Source organism: Mizuhopecten yessoensis, unplaced genomic scaffold (assembly GCF_002113885.1).
Source record: "Mizuhopecten yessoensis strain PY_sf001 unplaced genomic scaffold, ASM211388v2 scaffold7491, whole genome shotgun sequence".
In the NCBI taxonomy this organism is placed as follows: domain Eukaryota; kingdom Metazoa; phylum Mollusca; class Bivalvia; order Pectinida; family Pectinidae; genus Mizuhopecten; species Mizuhopecten yessoensis.
Genome location: NW_018407074.1, coordinates 25,603 through 48,300, shown reverse-complemented (window position 1 = coordinate 48,300; position 22,698 = coordinate 25,603). Strand labels below are relative to the sequence as shown.

Here is a 22,698-nt window from a genome sequence, read left to right as displayed (position 1 = left end):
TATCCTTCCCGGCCATAATAGACGTGAGTACAAGCCTTTCAGTGGTATGAACAGGGACCCCATTTGTTGCAAGGTCAGGGGCGTGGGAATATTCTATGACAACTAAGAAAAGGAGGTCTTTGTTCAGTACTCAACCGTCAACGGTCTAAATGCAACACACTGTTGACTTGTAGTGTTTAGCAAATTAAGTATTGTCAGTAAAACACAAAATATGAATCATGATGTTCGTTACGTTGTAGATAATATAAATATTATTTGGTTTAAAATTATTATATTAATCTTATCAATGATTTCTTAAATATATTTTCATATTAATTACCATGAAATTTTCAAAAGCATACTACATATGTACAAAATACAGATAACCACCAGACGTCGAAGATATTTAAAGATTATATATGTACTATAATAGAAAGTGTGAAATCAATTATTGATTGATAAGTATAATTATGGTGAATAGCAGTTATTGGATATCATATCGATAGTTTCTGTTTAAATTCAAGGTATTAAAGTATTCAGTCATTCCAATTACGAGTTGTTTTGAGTGTTAAAAAGATGTCCAAGACTTTCACAAGATAGTTATAGGTACCTGTGAAATTTAACTTCTGTAACCTTAAACAAAGGACATTCAGGCTTATTCAACATAGTATTCAGTTTATTAAGCAATGTTTTTCTTCTTAAATTTAGGCAACAACTTGTGCCTGCATGCATGAGTTAGGAAAATAAAGTATTAAATTTTGAATTAATGAAAATTGAAAATATTAAATTTCATCCTTTTGGGAAATTGAAGTACTTTTTTGTTTGCGAAGCAATAATTGTTTTTGGCTGTAAAACAGAATGTTGTTAACAGAATATGAAATTACTGGTTATAAGAAATATAATGTCTCACAATTGATTGTCTGTTTTATTGATGTCAGTGGTATGTTGTACTGCTTAAAAGTAATCAATTATAGACAACCTTGTACATGTATATATTCTTATGAATGTTAAGGTTCTTCTTTCCAGAATAAAACATTACAAAACAACTTTTATTACATTAGAGATGTCTAGCTTACATTGTTCTAACCATGCATATTCAAGAGTTTATTTTTGGGCTGAAATCGCTGCATGTATTCCCAAATTCCAAAAAAACAATCCAATTACCAACTTAACAATTAAAATGTGTATTGTAAGTTTGTTGTATATGTGTACGAATATTATTTACAACAATACACTGAACAATTACAATCATCAGTAGGAACAGCATACTTGAGAAAAATACTGAAATATACTGCGACATTGTAATGATCTGGTAAATGTTGCGAAACTAATGAGTTATTTATTCACCAATTCCAAATTCAACATTTGAAAATGATAGATTCAATGCTTTGCACAATTATCTCCAAACCCCTGCACTGAAAAATAATCCATTGTCACCAAGATTCNGGGGGGGGCAATACAACTATATCTTGACCAGCTGTTGACATATCCATTCATGTAATCTTCAGTATGGCTAAATTTGACAGATTACATTGTCTGAGGGTGATGTCTTGCACAAAAGCTAGCTAACATGCCTTGCACTAGGCTGTGTACCCAGTGCTATCAGAGGACCAACACAAGCTACATAGTTTTGTATGGGCTGTTATGATTTGACATTTGATGTCTCCCTGAGGGTACAATGCTGTCTTTGACTGGAGCTAGAGAAGGAGAATAAATGATAAGAAATACATTGTGTAGTTTGCATGTACTGTAAATGAGAATGATTGTGTAATGTTATGAGTTATATAAAATTGATAGCAATTTCTCCTAAAACAGAAACTAGATTTCAAATTATCGAAAATTAAAAAGCCTCCAGCACTAATAATGAGAAGAATGCAGTTTATCTATGTTTACTACATTTTCATATTTTTCATTGATTTTGACAATAAATTTGTACCATCTTTATATATATTGTGTTTGTTCTTCATAAGATTTTTAATAAAATGAAAGTTAGAGTGGATTGGTCATGTTGTGCAGTTGATATAACACACTGGTCTTTCACTAAGACATCTGGAGTTTGATTGCCGGGTTCGATGCGACCAGAAAAGGTATTGGGTCACCTGCCCGACTACAATTATATCATTATCATTTTCCCTTAATGAATTTCTATAATTTACGACTGATTTTGGTTGGTTTATGTGATTATCTCATAAATTACAACTGAGCAGAATTTAGGTGGCTTATGCGCATGCTTTATATAAGTAGTCTCAAAACTCGCATATGATTTTAGTAGGTTTATAAAGTGATATCACAACTGAATTCTGTATGTTTATATATAGTGATCTTGTAACTATAACTCACAGCTGATTTTGATGGTTCATTTATCTCATAATTCTGAGTGGTCTTTCGTAGTGATCAGGTACATGACAGCTGAATTTGTCATGATTATATGATGGTCTACCAAAATAGGACTTTGATAGGTTGATATAGTGATCTCCTAAAACTTATATATATAACTCGGTTGACTTCTGTAGGATAATATGTATAGTGATCTTCTAAATCACAGTTGACTATGGTTTTTAATATTTTTTGGTATTCCCGATAATTAGTGCCCCCTCCCCCCTTTTTTTCCAAGAGGATTTGAAATAATATCAGAACTACTACTAGTAAGTTGAGATTGAAGAAGGGTGATCAGGGCTGCAACAATATATCCTATTGTATCATATTGCGGTACTCTCTTGTGTATCATATCATATTGTTTTGTTTGCCTGTATTGTGATATACTAATTAACAGTACTGAATTATCAAACTCTAAAAAGTGTACTTCAATTTTTGGAATCCTTCAGTTTAAGACGTAGTCCACTGCGCATTCGTACCCAAAAGTACTAGAAAACATAGAAAAATATATTTGGAAAACCTGATGAAATCCTGCACTAAATCATTATGAGGTTGTCCTTTTGAAGCAAATACCATAGTGATGCATATTGTATTGTAAGGATCATATATACTGCGATATGTATCATGTCGATGTGAGGTATGCGTATCAAAATACGTTGCAGCCCTACTAGTGATCATGACTGGACTTTGCACGAAAGTGGATGAAACATTGGAAATCCAAACCTCCAGCCGTACTGGAATGATTTGATTGTAGGTGCACGACTTGTTCTATCATAACTCGCATATTGTTATCTTAACAAGCGCCCCGCCCCCATTTAAGGTCATATTTAAGCGCCATTTGCACCTAATTGTAGTTCAGTTCAGTTCTTTATTACCTTGAACCTATACAGCTCATCAGAGTGAATATGGTATGCTAGATAAATAAAGGGGTAAATTAGGGGTCTAATGACTAACACCTGACCTTGGTGGGATTATATACATGTATATTGTGGTTGGTTTATTTCTCAGTCGTTTCATAAAACTTACATCTCATTTTAGTGGGTTAATATATTGATCTCAACCATAACTCATAGTGACTTTGATAGATTTAAATATAGTGATGTAAATGTTGAAATCATTGCAGGTTTATATACTGTTATATTACTCTTAGTTGACTTTGGTAGATATAACTCAGATTTTAACTTGGTACACTTAGGTAATTGTTAAATAGTAGTCCTATAATGCAACTCCTATTTTAATATGGTAGGTAATTATAATTGTTTAGCAAATGTAAATGAAAATGATGAACCGCTGTTAATGATTAATTTATAAATTGGAACAAGTGTGATACTGATTTAAGTAATGGAGTGAATACATAGAAATTTTATAAGATTTTAGATTTTGTTCCTAAGATCATGTGTTTCTATTTTGAGGATTTTGTTTTATTAAGTGTAAACTTGAATTTTCATTTCAACAAAGAAATGAGTCCTTTCAAATTTGATTATGTTAATTGGTTTCTTATTTACTAAAATACATTCAGTACAGAAAATCCTTTTCCTAGTATGTTACTGCTGACTAGGATTTTCCATAAAAAATTGTTAAAGAAGGCATCCTGTTGTAAGATCTGGCTACAGAACTGTAATGACAGGGTACACCGACACAAAATCTGATATTCATAGACAGTGGATGGGTGACTAATTATGTTTCAAGCTTAGTAAACACAGCAGTGATTTAACACTGAAATTCCCAGCCCACATCAGAAACATCAATAATTCACACCAGGAAAGGTAATATCCTCGCTTCCTAATTACACAAAAATAGTAATACAATTATTGTAATATAATGGGCAAAACAAACATGGTCTCAGTGTCCATTGGGTTTTTAGATGTTGGTCTATTCAATTTCCTATTTGCCCCGTTGTATCCGGCTATATATAGTAAACTCTATCATTTGATAGTCAATTGTTTAAGCTATATACACAGTACAACTGGTATCCCATATACTGGTTATATAGTATATAGTATATTTACTTATATATGAAGTTGTTGCACATTTTCCCAAGAAATTTGTGGATTGAACTTCAAAGTCCAGAATATCTTTACACTAAGGAGTGCCCCTGGAGAGCTGCCCTGCCCCAGTGGATCACTTGGAGAGGATGCTGGTACACTTACAACCACCTTGTTGACCCCGACAAATGTAGCTTTCTAAAAAGCCTACAACAGATCTGTATAGACTTGTGGTAATCTAATTGAGGGTAAATGATGCATAGCATTTCCCATGGCCTGGATTTCGCTCTAGCCTGGCACTGTCTCACTCTAACTGTATTACAGGGAAACTGTGTCAAACCTTCTAACCCTTACAGAGTCTGCATGTGTGTCACAGCTGTAGGGATCCCCGGACCTCATGTACTAAACGTTGTAGCTGTATGTGTGTACAGAAGTGCCGTGTAGGTTTTTTGGGACCTTGACTTTTGCTAATGGAGACAAAGATGTTTCAATAAAAGAAGTCTTATACTTCCATGTATCTTTGTGAAAATATTTAATTCCTTCTCCTTAACAAAACCTTTTCTTGTTGTGTGACAGCAGTATTTAGTAGTTATCAAGGTGATCAAATTGATTTTAAAAGATTTATGACATGACGGTGCAGAAAAGTTACTCAAATACTTGTATGTATGTGACAGAATATGCCTAGCACAAGAGGTTTTGAGGTTGAAAACAAGGAGGACCACTATATGAAAACAATTATCTATAATCAAATCTTCCTTAAGTCCTTAAACTTCATTCATAGTTTGTTTTCCTGTGTGTTTTGTTCAAATTCCTATTGAAGTAGTATTTTGACAAGTTAAATTTGACTTTTTTTCAAATGACCCATGACCCTTATGTAAGTAATTAAGCTCTAATTTCCGATAAAAAAATCTACCTGATGATGTTCAAAGTACAAGTACAGCCAAGGGAATTCAGAAACCTTTGATATATTACCCCCAATTGTGCAGTAGAGGATAGCAATGAAATCATATGGGGATTATATACACTGTACTGTACCTTTAGCCTGCTTGATATTTACATCTAAATACTCTTTATTAGGATTTCATGCTACATTTTGGTTTCTTTTTATGCTCCCCTAAAAGGGGAGGGGGTATACAGGCTAACCCATTTCTACTCTTATCTGTCTCATCTGTGGGATTATCATAACCTTAACTCTACCAGCTTCATTCATAACACTTGGAACAGATTGTCATCAAAGTTTATACCAAGCCTAGTATGAAAATACCTAAAATGAGTTGATTTGTATTTTAGGATCTGAAGGACAATATCAAGGTCGGTGTTAACGTTGCTATTGATAGACCAGGCATCAATATTTCCTCTAAAGATTCACTTACCTACCAGTTTCTGTTACGTACCCATATCAGGGGCTAGGGGGCAGGCATATCTTACACAGGTTTTCAAGTGAGCTTATACCGTGGTGTGTCGTCCGTCCGGCGTCAATATTTTACTTTTAAACAACTTCTTCTCAATAACCAAAAGGCCCAAGGTACTGATATTGGGCCTGTAGAATGCTGGGATGAATTAAGGGCTACCAAGTTTGTTCAAATGAATGACATTGACCAACTTTCAAGGTCACAGGGGTCAATTGTCTTAAAATCTTCAAACAACTTCTTCTCAATAACCAAAAAGCCCAGGGTACTGATATTGGGCCTGTAGAATGCTGGGATGAATTAAGGGCTACCAAGTTTGTTCAAATGAATGACCTTGACCTACTTTCAAGGTCACAGGGGTAAAATGTCTTAAAATCTTCAAACAACTTCTTCTCGATAACCAAAAGGCCCAGGGTACTGATATTGGACCTGTAGCATGCTGGGATGAAGGGCTACCAAGTTTGTTCAAGTGAATGACCTTGACATATATTCAAGGTCACAGGTGTCAAATATATTTCAAACCTTTGAATGACTTCTTCTTAATAAGCAAAAGGCCAAAGGTGATGATATTTGGCCAGTAACATGCTGGGATTAAGGGCTACCAAGTTTGTTCAAATGAATTACCTTTGCCCATATTCAAGGTCACAGTGGTCAATATATGTTTAAATCTTTAAATGATTTGGTCTGTATAACCAAAAGGTCCAGGGTAATGATATTTTGCTAGAAGCATGCTGGGTTGGAAAAAGATAAACTCTGTTCAACCTAATGTCCTTGTTCGACATTCAAGGTCATGGGCGTCAGTCATATGTTTAAATCTTTCAATAGGTTCTTATGAATCAAACACTGATATTCTGCCTTTAGCTGTATTTTAGTCCACTTTTTAAGATTACAAGTGTGGGATTAATACCAGGTGAGAATGCAGGCCCATTGGGCCTCTTGTTTTCTGTACCGAGAAGTTAGACTTCTTAATTTATGTCTATCATTATTAATATTTTATTTATGACCAATAATATTAAAAAAAATAAAAAAAATAATATGATTTCCAGATTATGTGCAGACTGCAGTTAAATTATATAGAGCCACTGAAATCTGGGCATTAGTAAAATTGGAAAACAAATATGTGTTTAGCATGAATGATTGAAGATATTGTATGTAAATTGAATTGTGGCTATATAGCTATCACATGTAGATTTCAGTCTATATTTGGTTCAGTTCCTTTACTGTCCGATTCCAATTCAGTTTCACTTGATTTGATTCAGATCACATTACCAATTTTCAGTCTTTTCGTGGAGTTATTATTTTATGTCACATATTTCATGGTCATTGTTCACAATTTATAATATATACTTGAGTAGAATATCTTCTGTTATGCCATCAATGACTATATAGTTTAAATATTTCTATACCAATAACTTCTTTTTTGGTGAACAGTCTTATGAATTGTTTTATATAGGATAAGGAAAAATGGCCTCTCTCTGGGTGTGGCTGTAAGCCAATCAGAATGCATAGTAATTTTATAAAGCTTTAAACCCAAATCGAACAGATCAAGAAATCATGAGCAGTGGCTACTGATCCTAAGTTAATAAGTATTTCAGCTAGTCGTTACGCTGATACATATTAATTTATACAATTAACTTTAAAGCACCTGTGTGTATGTTATATGACAAAAAAATCCATCGGTGGTGAATTCAGTAAAATTTATTGTCAATATTTAAGGTTTTAAACACTTTTGTATCTTGTAAAAAAGCTTGAAAGGACACTTTACATATATATATACGGTACTAGTTCAAGGAACAACCTGTTAGCCCAAGATATAAACATAAACTTTTGGAAGGAAAAAACTGACACATTCCTCACTGAAAGTGGAAAATCATGGTATGAGGACCACCACCATGTACAAACACAAACGCAAGTCCTGTGTAACCACCAAGCTCCAGTGTCGGTTCACCAACCTTGTAACACATTAAACTTTATCTCCGGAATCCAACCAGCTCCTTGTCCCTTCACCAACAGTCATCTAGACTGTGTACGCAGGTTTGTTTACACTGCGCTCTCTGATAACCTAATTGTCTGCAATTATTAATAGAAGGTGTTTTTGAAAATTACAGTTAAACATTTTGTGATTTATCTAAAGTAGTACATGAAAAGCAATGACAAGACGAGTTCCCAGGGTCTAGTTACTATAAGGTTACAAAAAAATATGTGAAAATCGGGACGGTGGATCCACGCCAAAACTATAAATGTACATTTGACCTTATAATGTATATGTATATATGCATGTATATGATTTGTATTCAATGGTGAAGATATTTTTTTTTAAATTATGAAAAGATATTTATGCCATAAACTGGTTTTATGACAATGTCGTTGTTAATGGGCTTAAAATATAGAAACTACAAAGTACATCTGATATAATTACATTCCATTACCGTATACATAAAATTTTGTATAAATAATACTACTTGAGTTTAATGAAATTTTATAAAAATACGTATGTCCAGAGTTCTTCCCTCACTTTTTTGGAAATGGGGCCTTTGGCAGTAGAACTTGGGGGAAATACATTGCAGAGAACCAAAATCAGAATTTTCGAAATTATACCAAATACATGTACAATTGTACCTATAGACTAAATATCCTTTATTTATTTATGATAGATTAGTTCAATTTAGATTTTGCATTGTCATGTGAATAGAAGCTAAGAACTACAAAAATGACTTCCACTTAAAAAGAAACGGAATAATCCATTAACGTTACCTGTTTAAAACCATTCCGTATATATAATTAACTGTCTGTGATCAATGAAAACCCTTCCTTTTGTTTGATTATATAAGGACAGCAGAACTCTATACTTGACATAAGCCTTCGATCATCATCCTCTTAGCAAGTGAGAATCTTCTGTAACAATCACAGACTGTAACTGCAAACAGTACAGTTAATTATAGAAGTATATATCCAGTATTTATTTGGCTATATACAGTGAAGTGTTTATAAACTGACAACAGACTTCTATCCTAATATATATCCTTGCCCTTTTAATAAGATGGAGGTATATACATTCTTCTGGAAAAGTTTTTTCGTAAGAAATTGATCCCCATACAAAGTATCTTTGATGGAATAGTAATACTTTCTCTAGGTGGCTGGTTCCTATACCTATATGTAAATGCAAATATAATGCAAATACTGCAAAATAAATTGTCACCTGACATATTACTGGTATTCAGGTCATTGACATGTGTGACAGCATGCATATGTCAAACAAAGTAAAGTGTAGATTGTCAATGTGTGTTTCGAAAATACGTTCCAAGATATTTATTCCTTGCAGAATCATAGCTCAACATAATTGGTTATGTACTTTAGTACAAGCTTCTGTACATGTACTTCCACAAATCTTTCAGACATCTTCAAAGTTGTAGAGAACATGTAAAAGTTTCATTTTTCAAAAAGGTTGTTGCCTAATTAAATGATACCAGTTAGATTGTTTAAGATATCTAATTAACTATTGCTAACCTGCATGCATGGAGTTGTGGGAAAAATTACGGACGTAGTTCTCCTTGTATATGCGGGTATCTCATTCACTGCACTTTGGGAGACAAAGTTCTATGTAAATATACACAGCAACAACAACATTTGATATTTGATATAGCGCCCTATCTAGCTATCATAAGCCACTCTAAAGCGCTTACAATGCATAGATATACAATTAATACAATAAGCATATACATTAATCAATACATTTTTTATGAGGAATTCGCAGGAGCTGCCTTATCAAGTGCTTACTACTAGTCCTATGCCACTTGGCTTATATCTCCCCATGTGTGTACGGTATGTCTGTGTGTGTGCTGGAGATGTAATGTGTTCTGCTTGTAGTACTAGTGGGACCGTAATTATATAAGCGTGCTTCCAATGGTATCATTTATAGTGCCACCTCACTTGAACGCTACAGCACAGATACTGCAACATCCACCCCAGACCATTTTATACTCCAATTTGGTTGTTGGAGGTGCATGGGCAGGAGAAAAATACTTTCTCTGAATATTCCATGCGTACGACAACTTCGGGGATCGAACCCCGGCTGCCTGCGTGGAAGGCCCGAGTGTTTACCACTCCACCAATCCGTCCACAAATGATCACAGCTATTTGTCATTGAAACTGTCTTTTTATTTTTACTTTTTTTCAGCTCTACAGAAATACCATTTATAAAGCATAAATGCCTTTGTATCCACTTTCTTGTAAGTAGTGTATCTGCATGTGGTTGTAATCACACCAAAGGTTTGAGGTTACAGGGTACCCATTCTGGGGTTTTCCCGTAAAAGGAGACAAGCACTTCCAGAAAAACTGTTTACTTGTTAAATGGTGGCTAGATATACAAATGTATGTATATACACAAAATGTGTAGGTGTTTTTGTCTGGCTTCATTGCTTCACATTTAATGTTGAATGTTTCGCGAGGAGTAACAATCCTTGTCATTGGTCAATAAAGTCTACTCTAGGTAGTTTTGTGCCAAAATTGGGTTAACAACAACTCGTGGAAATGACACAGCCATCTTGTGACTATCAATTTGAATGAAAATCTGTGGATATAATTGAATAATAAAATTCTTAGTCATGTGATAGGTCAAATTATTGATGACCTGGAAAAAATGTGCGATTAAAACTGATCAAAAATCAATGCTACAGTTAGTTGATGCTAGTCTAATCTTGGTCTGATGAAGGTGTACACGCTCAGGCAGAAACTGTATGTATGTTACGTATATATATCCATGCTGTAGGTGACTTATTTATTTTTACACATGCACTGTCATTAGGTATAAAACTACCAAATATTCCTAGACCAGTATACCAGGTAGTCACCTTAAATAACTGATTCATGTACAATGAACTACAGTGTATGTGTTTATGTTTTATGCCCATAAAGCTGTGCAAGAATTGATGATTTTTTATACTATATTTATAGACAAGTATGGCTACAATGTATGTTTTTAGACATTATGGATCCGATACATTGTAATACTAGGGCAACATTTTAATACTGTAGTTTAATAGACAAGTATATAAGTATGGTTACAGTATAATACTGAGTTAAGAGACTATGTCTACATTGTAATTCTATGTTTATAGAAAAGATCTATATGGATACATTGTATATATGGATACATTGTAACACTATGTTTATAGAAAAGATCTATATGGATACATTGCATATATGGATACATTGTAATTCTATGTTTATAGATAAGATCTATATGGATACATTGTAACACTATGCTTATAGATAAGTAGCGCTACTTGTAAGGTGTTGTTTCTTTAATTTTAGACAATTACAAGCATGGATAGTGTATTATTACCCCTTTGAGAAAAATCTAAGAATCTTATTGGTAAAAAACTACAGTGTACTAAACTGCATTCGTAAATCTCAGGGGGTATACGAAAATCTCGGGGGGTATACGGTCATGTCACATGATTCTCAGCAGTAATACGGTGGAATCACGTGATTTTACAAGGGGTATACGGGTCACGTGTCTTTGTATCTTGCGGCAGGGCAACGGGAAACTACTCGCATTCGTGGTCTGCTTCGCTGTTTACAAAATTGCAAAACGTTTCGCTTCGCATACTGATAAGGAAATACTCGCTAAAAGGGCAAACTATGTACCACAAAACACATAAAAGTTGAACAGACGAGTGGCAAACATGCTGAGGACGTATTTAAAAGAAAAGAATCAGGGAGAACAGTTCAAGGAATTTGATAAAACGAAACTAAATGAAGTACTGTGCCATTTTTATCTTGACAACAGAAAAGTTGATGGAGAACTGTACAAAAACCAATATNTAAATTCGTTACACGAATTTTTGGCAGGGTATACGGGATGGTATGACCCTAAAGGGTTTCGTATTTCCTTATCGGCCTCAGGAAATACGAAACCCTTTAGGGTCATACCATCCCGTATACCCTGCCAAAAATCCGTGTAACTTATAATACACGGATAATAAAAAAGTATTATATAAATACAATGAAATACTGTGTTTAAACTAGGAAAAAAACAATGCAAGACAGATTCACTCTATTACATAGATGGCTTAGCTTCAGAGAAATCCCTGTAATATGACATGTATCCTTATGCATATACATTTGTAATATACAGTGTCATATTATATATTTACAGGATACATATATTATATATTTACAGGATACATATATATTTCATATTTATAGAATATATATTTACAGGATACATATAATATATATTTACAGGATACATATAATATATATTTACAGGATACGTATGGCTATAGTGTAGGATCGGATCACTTGGCCAATACTGAGGTGCTACTCTCCTGTTCCCAGTCGACTCCCAATGGCCATCCGATCGGCTTTCCAACCTCCAACGGGGACAGTTCCTACCTGCTCGGCAACGCTCAGACAATGTACAGTCCGCAGCACCTCCGGGCCCAGGTACCCAGTCTGGGCGGGATTAACCTTGCCCAGCAACATCTAAAGGGCCACATGGCTCAGAGCAGCTTTGAGAATCCAGTTGACTTATCCAGTAGTAAACTAGTTGGCTTAAACAGACATATAAAGGAGGAGGTACAGCAGCATCACCATGGCTATAGTGGTAACCATGCAACAGTCACCTCTTCCATGACAATAGGGATACCCAACCAATCATGTGGTAAGATTTACCCCAATAAATCTCTACTGATTCTAGTCCTTTTTACTTAAGAATTGGCCTTACCTTTTAATTTCACTGTGTTGTGTAAAGTGTTACTGTAAGACATTTTTCAGCTTTTCACTTTTAGCAGACTTTATTTGGTGGAGTTATGGCCCCTTGATAAACGAAAAACATCATTATCTGCCATTTCTGTGCAATAACTGCAACAAATGTTAACACATTTTCTTCAAACTTAGTAACAGGGTTCAACACCTTAAGGGCTTGGCCTAGTTTGACAACCACTTTAATACGACTCCATTTGGTGGAGTTATGGCCCCTTGATTAACGAAAAACGTCATTGTCTGCAGTTTCCGCTTAAAATCTCTAGCAAATATTAGCCAAATTCCTTCAAACTTGATAACAATGTTTGTGTTCCTCTGTCTTTCCACCCATCTCGGCACTCTTTGGTTTTCGTATGATGATTGCTGTAGATACTGTGCAGATATTTCAATTCTGTATGCACATCCGACTAATGCCAAGTTTGCCAACCGATGTGATTTGTGCATATTTATGGATAATTAATGAGGTTAGTAAATTTTGATACACCATAATACCTACAATATAATAATTGTTCAATAAAAAGTCTAACTTCTGTATAAGGCTTTTTTTTTCTTCAAGTTATAAGCTATACATTATGTTTCAACAGCACGATACTCACATGTTTAAACCTAACCTCAATAATGTTTACCTACAAATGTCCTGCAAGCGGGGGATATAAGTTCCTTGTTTTCCGTGATCGTTCATGTTTTTGCAACATGTGTAACTATACCTTCCTCCTGACCTTTCATATTTTACACCGTGGCCTATTCAAAGGCAATTTCCTTATGATCATTCATTATTTTCACAATTTTCATAGTTTACACCATAGGTCATTGTAAGATAGTTTCCTCATGAGCTCTGGTGTTTTCCTCCATGGCTTCGGCCAAGTATAAAAAAAAATGTGTTTCTGCTAACCCTATCTACCCTTGATGTTTGTGTCTATCGTAAAGTTTTTATTGACATTTAGTGATCTGCACTGTTAAAAGTCAGAACTCCTGCTCAATATAAGCATAGTAAAATAATTTTCCAAAATTTAACAAACTGCCAACCTACCTACCCTATTTTTTCTGAGAATGAAATCTGAAACACAAGAAAGAAAGAAAAAATCTTAACTCTCCATGAGTATGGGATCAAGGGTCTTTTTTTTTTTTTTTACAAGGGAGAGGTTCAGAAAAAGGGTACATTTATCAGTTTCACTGCCAGGAAAATAATTAAAACACTGGAACAATGAAATTTGAAAGGACCTGACAGTTCTATTATTTCTTTTTTTCTATGATTTATACCATTGTAAATTAGTGCAGTATCATATAGATATGCATTTCACTAGGCCATGACAGGATGTTTACTTAGAGAGAGAAAAACCCAGAAAACTTGAGGGGAGGGCTATAGCTTCTGTATAAAACATTTTCAATTCAACGTCTTGGTCGGTGGGTATGGTATAGCAGCTCTGACAGTGTAACTTCAATGACATCTCTTTGACAGTGTGGCCAATATAAGGGGAATTGATTGTTTGAGCAGTAATTCTCCTTTATCAATTATTCATACCCACATCACAAGTCCACATTCAAGTGCAGGTTTTCTGCCTGTAGTTCAATAGGGGCTTTTTGAAGGATAAATAGCTTACAGTTACATATTATAAATGATTAATTTTGTAAATGATTGAAAAAGTTATTTTTACCTGTAATTGATTAAAAAATTATACATATTTTGGGTATGTTAAAAAAATCTCTGGTTGATTATTGTAGTCATAAATTTTTAATTAGACTTTTTATGCATGGTACTTGATCAAACAAACTGGCGTGACTTCTACATTAATCAATGCTGTAGAAGACAATAGGTTTTCGTAGATCAAATGGACTCAATGAAGCACAGCCTGTGCATTTCACTTGTCTTTAATTATTTTCCGCCATCCAGTGTGGATTTGATCCAATTTGTAAATTGCGACCAGGGGACTGTTAATGTGGCTGACTTGTGTCATCCCTCTGCTATCCCCACCAATCCATTGTTTTGTTTGCCCAAGGCTCCTATGCCAACTCTTAACCAGTGTGGGAAAATTTGAAAGTGACACAGGTGACGGTTTGTAAATTATCAATAATCTGGTGCGACAAGAGACCTACGTTTGTTGGCGTTCTGACTAAGACAAGCGTACCTGTAACTGTTGCTGATAAGCCTGCCCTCTAGGACAATGCTATCAAAACTCCCACTTATAGAGCAGGCCTTTGTCTAAGCTTCTGTCTGCTTTGTCTAAAGTCTTTAGAGACATTCATGGACCTCAAGTTTTCTGGGAGCAGTAATTATGACATGAAGTGAAATTCGATATGATTTCATTTGTTTGTGAAGCATATTATTCTCTGTGATAAAAGAAGAGGAATTCTAGGATTATTGAATTTTCTAGCAAATAACCAGCATGCTAGCCTCACACCAGGAATTTTTGTTTGACGACTTTCAACAATATGCATTCGAAAGTCCATTTGGTTACGAGAGTAAGTTTAGATATGAAAAATTTACTGTTCATTTATTTTTCGTTACAATGATAATGTAGAGTGTAGTAAAATATCATCAATGTATTTACTAGGAATAAGGAATTTGTTATAAATTACTGTTTTCTAAGTGTCAAATTTGGGTCTATAATTCAGCCCCTTTCCCCGTGGGGCTTATTCCAAGTTTTTGTTGGAAAAATTTCCTATGTCAAAAACTGTACTATTTTAGATGTAACTGTATGAATAAATTTGTAAAAAAATGATTTCTAGTTTCTAAGTGGTTTCAGACAGACGTGGATAGGATGAAAAAAAACCCTAATTTTCCTGCATACATTTTGTTTTGCCTTGTTCTGAATAATAAAGCTGCCATTCAAAAAGTATATTTATAAAAACACTAAACAGTAAACATTAAATACAATTTGTGTTATATTGATCAGAACCCTTGGAGTATAAAATCAACATACCAAGTACAGCTTATAAGCATTGAAAATTTAATTTGAATGAACAACAGATATAAACTTAAAGTGTTCTATATATTTGTTGTGATTTTTTTGATTTTATTCATGTGCATTTCACAAATTTTAAGAAACAGGAAATTTGATGTGTGTTACATTGTGAGTTTCCCCTGTTCGTATGTCTTGTGATACTGTTCCCTATAGTGGCTGTGTATTGACTAGTTTATTGTCAAATTATCGTCTGCCATTGATTAACAGGGCACCATTTAATATTGATCGTGACCTTGGGAAATTTCTCTGAATCGCCCGTCAAGCTTGACTTTAATTGTACTGTTTGGTTGGCCTTGTTTACTTTGGGGGTTTAACATAGGAACTCTAACGTAAGATTTTAGAAATAGATTTATTTAGGGGTTCAATGTGGGTGAAAATACAAACTATCCTTTGGACATACAAGGGTACTGGAACTGATGTATCGTAAAATATTTGGACCAATCAATTAAACCAAAATAAACCTGGTATTTATTTTAAAATCCCTTTTTGTACCAAATTAGGTGAAAATTAAATCTGAAAATAAGGCAGGGGACTATAGAGTAATATGTAAGTATAATAACATGTACCAGTACACATTTGTATGATTTAAAACAAAAAACAAAAATACTGGATCCTGCTGTTAATTGTCAGTTTTAACTCTGAACTTTTTTAAACTTAAATATAAATTAATTCAAAAGTACAAATCATACCAATTAAAAAATCTTTTTATTTCAGATGCAGCTCACATGGTGGCAGGGTCCCTTACACCACCAGAAAAAATCAATGGAGAATTAGTACCGATGGCAACGTCCAGCCCACTCAGCATTAGTACGATAGCCCAGAATCTACAAGCACCCCCAAGTCCCATCTCAACTCCGTCCCCACGTTTCTCATCAAATGGCTTCGAGCATCGAAGGTACTGCAACATTCTGTTGTACTGATCATGAGTATGTACTGATAGAGCATTTCTGTTTCCAGAAAATAGTCACACAATTGGGATATAGACTTACGTTAAAGTCTTGCACACCATTGATGTAGAGTTGGGCACATTTCTTAGGTTTTTTGATGCATAAACAGATTTGTATGCTCACAGAATTTTATTTTTTAACACTCTCAATATCTAAATATAACCTTTTAGATAAAATGTATATGTAGGATGGAGAGGCGTTGTGTCCCAAACCACAATTTGGTCTGTAAACCAAAGGACCAGGTCACATTTAGTTCAAAGGCCTTTTCATATTTATTTCCCCCGGTGATATTTTATGGCTTGCTGAAGATAATTTCCTCAAATTTTAGTGATATATGTAGGATTAATAGCTAGGTCACACCTGAGGTCAAGGCCACCTTGAGATCAATAAGTTCTGACTTACTGAAGATAGCTCTATGGAATTTTATAAAAATATGTAGAATAGAAGGCATTGTGTTGCATACCATTTTGAGGTCTATGTGTCCAAGGTCAAATTCTCGTTAAGTTCAAAGGTTTAATTGTTTGTCCAAGTCTGAACTTGTGCATCTCCAAAAGTAAATGTAAAATGTAAAAATGGTTTGTTGCATATACCAGTTTTGTGTTGGATCACTTCACACAGTTAAGTAATTGCACCGTACCAACTACCAGGCATGAAAAATTTCAAATCAAGATATCTAACGCATAACCTTTATTCCAGTCCCTATAACCTTTTAGGGTAGCAGTCAACAAGTCTTTTTTCCGGCCTTCTGTTATATATATATACATGTAATTTAATTACTACCAGAAAAGTTTGCTTAGTGATCATGAATACAAATGACAAATCACAACCACTTCACTAGTGGTCATGCAGCATCATTTCTCCATTTAAAATGTTAGGCCTCAACTGGTGGGTCTTTTTGGCTTGTTTTAGGAACACTGACAGTTAAATAGTTTATTACAGCATCAAGTTGACAATGTGTGACCTCAATGTAAATATTTAATACAGCAATCAAGTTGACAATGTTTGACCCCCAATGTAAGTACACAAAATAAAGTTGACAGAGTGCGACTTCTATTGTTAATATGTTACAGCATCAAGATGACAAAGCGTGGCCTCAAATGTATATATAATACAGCAATCAAGTTGACAATGTGTGACCTCAAGTGTTTAAATAATGCAGCAATCAAGTTGACAATGTGTGACCTCAAGTGTTTAAATAATACAGCAATCAAGTTGACAATGTGTGACCTCAAGTGTATATATAATATAGCAATCAAGTTGACAATGTGTGACCTCAAATGTATATATAATACAGCAATCAAGTTGACAAAGTGTGACCTCAAGTGTTTAAATAATACAACATCAAATGTGACCTACACCAGTTTTGTAAAAAGCTAGCATTACACAACCTAAACTGACCATATTTGTTACTACTACATAATGTACGTGAACTTACAGCATTAACTCGGTCACCCCTAAAATTTCATAATGGACTTTGAATTGGAAGAGTTCAAATGTGTCTTCAGGGGTGAATGAGTCGAGCTGACAATGCATTGCCTCACCTGGCTGTATTTGTTTCTTGTAATATATAATCAAGTTGGTAATACATGATCACTATCTAGACCTTGCACTACAGAATTGAGCTGAAATACATGGCCATTCCTTGCTATATCATAAAGCTTGTTATGTGGTCTACATGTCTGTCAGTCTGACACTGCTAGTGTGTGACCATGGTTTACTGGGTCACACCACTTGTAGGTGTTGATGCTGAATCATGACTGTAATACTTATAGGCATTTAGGTTATAAAACAGGTTGTTTAGTCTTGTTTGTGAAACAGTTGATGAACATAACTTGTTTCATTTAATTGCACTGATAGAATTCTTAGCATTTCATTTTACCAGTTCATGTATCTCACTATAGAATATGAGTATGTTGTTAAACTTACATGTATGTTATCATGAGTGAAAATCCCAGGTCCGAGGTGTGAGAGAATATAATAATGTTATGTGGGCAAGTGAAAATTTGCAAAATGATCAACAAAGTATGAATATATTATCAGGATACCTATTACAGAAAGAATATATAAAAAGAATACCTTTGTATCCAGATAGGCCTGCACTATTAACATGAAATGTACATGTATATCATATGTTGGAAACATGTTTCTGGTAAGTAGTTTTTAAAAATGTTTTGACCTAGTAACAAGACCTTAGTCAGAAGCTGTAGAGTTATAATGGTCAGTGGTATATACACCTAGAGGAAGATGAAATCTGATCTAAGGCAGGGAAGTATGTAGTCTCCATGTGTTAATAGGTCAGACGTGCACACATACAGCAAAGTCTGGAGGTCAGACAAACAGTGTTTCTATTTCACAGAGCCTGGTATAACATTCAGCCCCTAAAAATTCACCATTTCACATCACATGCTAATAAGTGAAAAAGAAAAAGAAATGACAAAGAATTGTTTATTAAAATGAAACAAAGAAAAAAATGTTTACTTGAATAGAAAAAGTGAACGACTTTGGGTTTATGCATATTCAATTAGTAGATGAATAACATCTGACGTCTGAGATAAAATTGTCAGAAATAATAAAACCATTATCTCCATTGTCCCAAAAGGTCACACATTTACCAGATATATACCCACAGTAAATTTATACTACTCATAGATTTAATACAAAGTTTGTTTGTGATTTAAATCATAAACAGAATAAAAAGGTCCAAATAAAAAACTAACACGACAACATTTTAAACAGTGACAAATACAGGATAGTTTCACTAAATACTCCCAAGGATGAAAAACTTACTATTGCTAGGAGCAATGCCCCGGGGGCCCACATAAATAAGTCTTACAGAGAAACATTTAGCTGAAAAAAGTGAAAAGGAATTTAAAGGATTGCAGAAAACAGCAGGGGATCCATTTTGAAGTTTACTTTTCTCCTATGTTGTACCCAGGGCACAAATACGATCAACATTTTACATCTGAAAACCAAATGCTTATTGAGACAACATGGTTCTTTGTTAGACGATTTGTTTACTGACTGTTGTTAGTTCTCAAACAAGACTGAACATGTCAGCTCATGGCCATAGGTTCAACTTGAGTATAGCAGGTTAGAGGTCAACTTACATACAGCAGGTTAGATGTCAGCTTGTGTACATCAGGTTAGAGGTCAGCCTGTATGGAACAGGTTAGAGGTCAGCTTGTGTACATCGGTTTAGAGGTCAGCCTTTATGGTACAGGTTAGAGGTCAGCCTGTATGGAACAGGTTAGAGGTCAGCTTGTGTACATCAGGTTAGAGGTCAGCCAGCTGTGTACAACAGGTTAGAGGTCAGCCTGTGTAAACAGGTTAGAGGTCAGCCTTTATGGTACAGGTTAGAGGTCAGCCTGTATGGTACAGGTTAGAGGTCAGCTTGTGTACATCGGGTTAGAGGTCAGCTTGTGTCCAAGTTGCATAATAGAACATGGTTATGGTGAAATGTTGGTTATAATTAAGTCTTATTTAGGACACATGAGAAGGAATTTGACAATATCAGACTAGCTCTTCATAATATGTTTTGCCAATATTGACTTTAATTGGTCCATTGGTGTTGGCTACTGTATTGTGTTCTGGGAGAAATTGTGTATAACTGGATCCGATACTTCTGATATTAGGAATGTCCTACAGCTCAGAATGACTTCACTATTTACTGGAAATACCTGGTATATATACACATTGCCGCTTTGCACACAAAAAAATAAAAATAATTATAGAATGTATATACATATAAACCCATTTCAAATCTTAATGTTCATGTGTAAGAAATATTGTACATGCTACTAACTGTTTAAGATCTAAAGAAATTGTTTGAGCTAGCTAGTAGATTACAATTTGATTACCCTCTGAATACTTAGGGGCTGTGAGAAAGTAAGGATGACTAATTTTGTCTATAGAGTATAGCAATGATTGGCCAATATCTCAATCGGATCCAATGGAGCGTGCCAACTGAGTGTTGTCTAGATTGTCACCAGTTTATCATATCCTGTTTATACCTACTCTCTACATTGTACAATCTTACCTGTAATGAAGCATAACTGTATCAAGAACATTAAACTTTCATATTTAAAACACTTATGTATATGTAGGCAGTCTTAATTCAAGATACATGATCATGGTCTGGACTGGTTAAAATCAACTTTAACTGCATGAAACTCATGCAATATTATTTCTGTTTGTGCAACATTTTTGGAAAATGGAAGTCCCACATAATCAAGTGTATTATTTAATATTCAACACACATGCAAGTTAATATTAGAATGAAATTAAATTTCATTGAAACTGATATTGAAATAGCTAGGTTCCACTGTACTGAGACTAAAATATTTCCTATTGCCATGGGAATGGTAACAACATGGTTCTTTATTCCAAAGTTTCTATAATATTCGTCTTAGGAAGTTACCCCTAGCACTACCACGGAACAAGTATTAGATATCTGGTGTATTCCAAGTCTTGTTCAACCCTATCTGACTTCATTAGTTGTACATTAGTATATCTGCTGTAGCCTATACATTTGTATATCTGCTGTAGCCTGTACATTGTATATCTGCTGTAGCCTGTACATTGTATATCTGCTGTAGCCTCACAGCCTGTACATTTGTATATCTGCTGTAGCCTGTACATTGTATATCTGCTGTAGCCTGTACATTTGTATATCTGCTGTAGCCTTAAAAGTGTTGTCTTATGTATACGTGTACCCTAACTGCAACCAGACCAAATTGGTGTCCTCTTCTTTTTCAGTTGATGTGTTTTTGACTTGAACCAAAATTTTATTTCTAATTTTATTGAGAACATTAATCTATATCTGTTGCCTTTGATGGTAAATATATAGAGAATAATACATGCCTTTTTCCATATCACACCCAGTATCAACCCGAGACTGCAATATCAGCCCAAGGGCCGAAGGCCTGAGGGCTGATATTGGTCGAGGGTTGATACTGGGTTTTATATGGAAAAAGGCGTGTTTTATTCTGTTTATTACATACTTACTAATAAAATCTACTATCTTATGATTTATTTTTATTTTTGAAATATTGAAAAACGATTTTTTTTCCAAAAGAGGTGTGATACGGTGTGATACGGCGGGGGCTGATACGGGGTTTGGGGGGTGATACGGCGAGGGATGATATGGGTTAGAGCAATTGTGTCGTATCGCATATACAAAAAACTCGTATTTATTAGTAAGTATGTAATAAATCTTCTGAATATGTATTCTCTGACTGAAATATGTAACCAATATTGATATGACCTTTTTTTCTATTTATTCCAAAGTGACTGTTTCATCTTAAAAGGGTGAATGCCCAAAAGACTAATAAACTTGAGTGTAGACATACATAATATGTTTGTAGCTGCCATTGAAGGGCCAAGCCTTCTTGATCTCTAAATTAAACCCCTGCTGGGAGCCTTTTTCATCCTTATAGTCTCCAAAGATAGATGTCAGACCATGTTAGTTATCATAGTTGTACCAATCACCCCTACAATTAGAAGAAAAAACTAATATATCTCATGTTATTTCTTTACAGTTTTTTTCTTCTGATATATTGTCATTTTTCATGAGATTGCAATACTTCTGAATCCAAAGTTTCTCCAGCTCAGTCTGCAGGGCTTTAAGTTGACTTGTGGCATTTAGCAATTTAACAAGTCAAAAAATAGTTTGTCTTAAGAGAATCAAAACACATGTCAAATAGATATGGCCTTTCAAATCCAAAAATCGAGGCTAACACTGAGACGTTCAAAAGACACTCTCAGGGGTCGCTTCAAGAAACCCTGTTCTGCCATATAAAGTTCGGAAAAGGGATAGAATTTCAAATAAAATAAATACCTAATGAAGTAAATGTCAAAAAAAGTTATAATATAATAATTCAATATATATAATAATATAATATGTTTTCTCTAATTTCAGTCAATACCAAGACCAGAGACTTACAAGGTAAGAACACCCATGAAGCAGTTTTTGGTAGGACTGTATTTGTTATACCGAATCAGGAGGTGAGGCTGTAATCAGGGCTATACAATTCCACCACTCGGATTAGTAGGAGTTGGGGTATTCAAACATCCCTTTCAATAAATTTGATAATAGTTTTCCTTGGAATGAGGTGGAGGAGAGATGGCATCTTCGTTCATAAATATAAATCCTGTATGTATATGTTCATAAGTCTGACCAGCTACAATCATTAGCCCTCCACCACTTGGACGCAGGTTAGAGGCCTACATGGGGCAGTCACCTGGTGCTTTTTCCTCCGGGAACTCTGTCTTC

At 34.6% G+C, this 22,698-nt stretch overlaps 1 protein-coding gene across 3 annotated transcripts in view; it reads left to right on the top strand.

Moving 5' to 3' along the window:
* LOC110453699 (recombining binding protein suppressor of hairless-like) overlaps window positions 1-22,698 on the top strand; it is a 42,528-nt gene that overhangs the window by 1,538 nt on the left and 18,292 nt on the right. For 2 of the 3 annotated variants that reach the window (XM_021502765.1, XM_021502763.1), the window contains exons 2-4: window positions 12,023-12,416; window positions 16,195-16,375; window positions 22,345-22,371. In XM_021502765.1, coding sequence (XP_021358440.1) covers window positions 12,170-12,416; window positions 16,195-16,375; window positions 22,345-22,371 — 455 coding nt within the window. In that variant the 5' untranslated portion in view covers window positions 12,023-12,169. Of the gene's footprint in view, window positions 1-12,022; window positions 12,417-14,585; window positions 14,978-16,194; window positions 16,376-22,344; window positions 22,372-22,698 lie in introns of those variants that run through there. The other variant, XM_021502766.1, reaches the window with a different exon arrangement.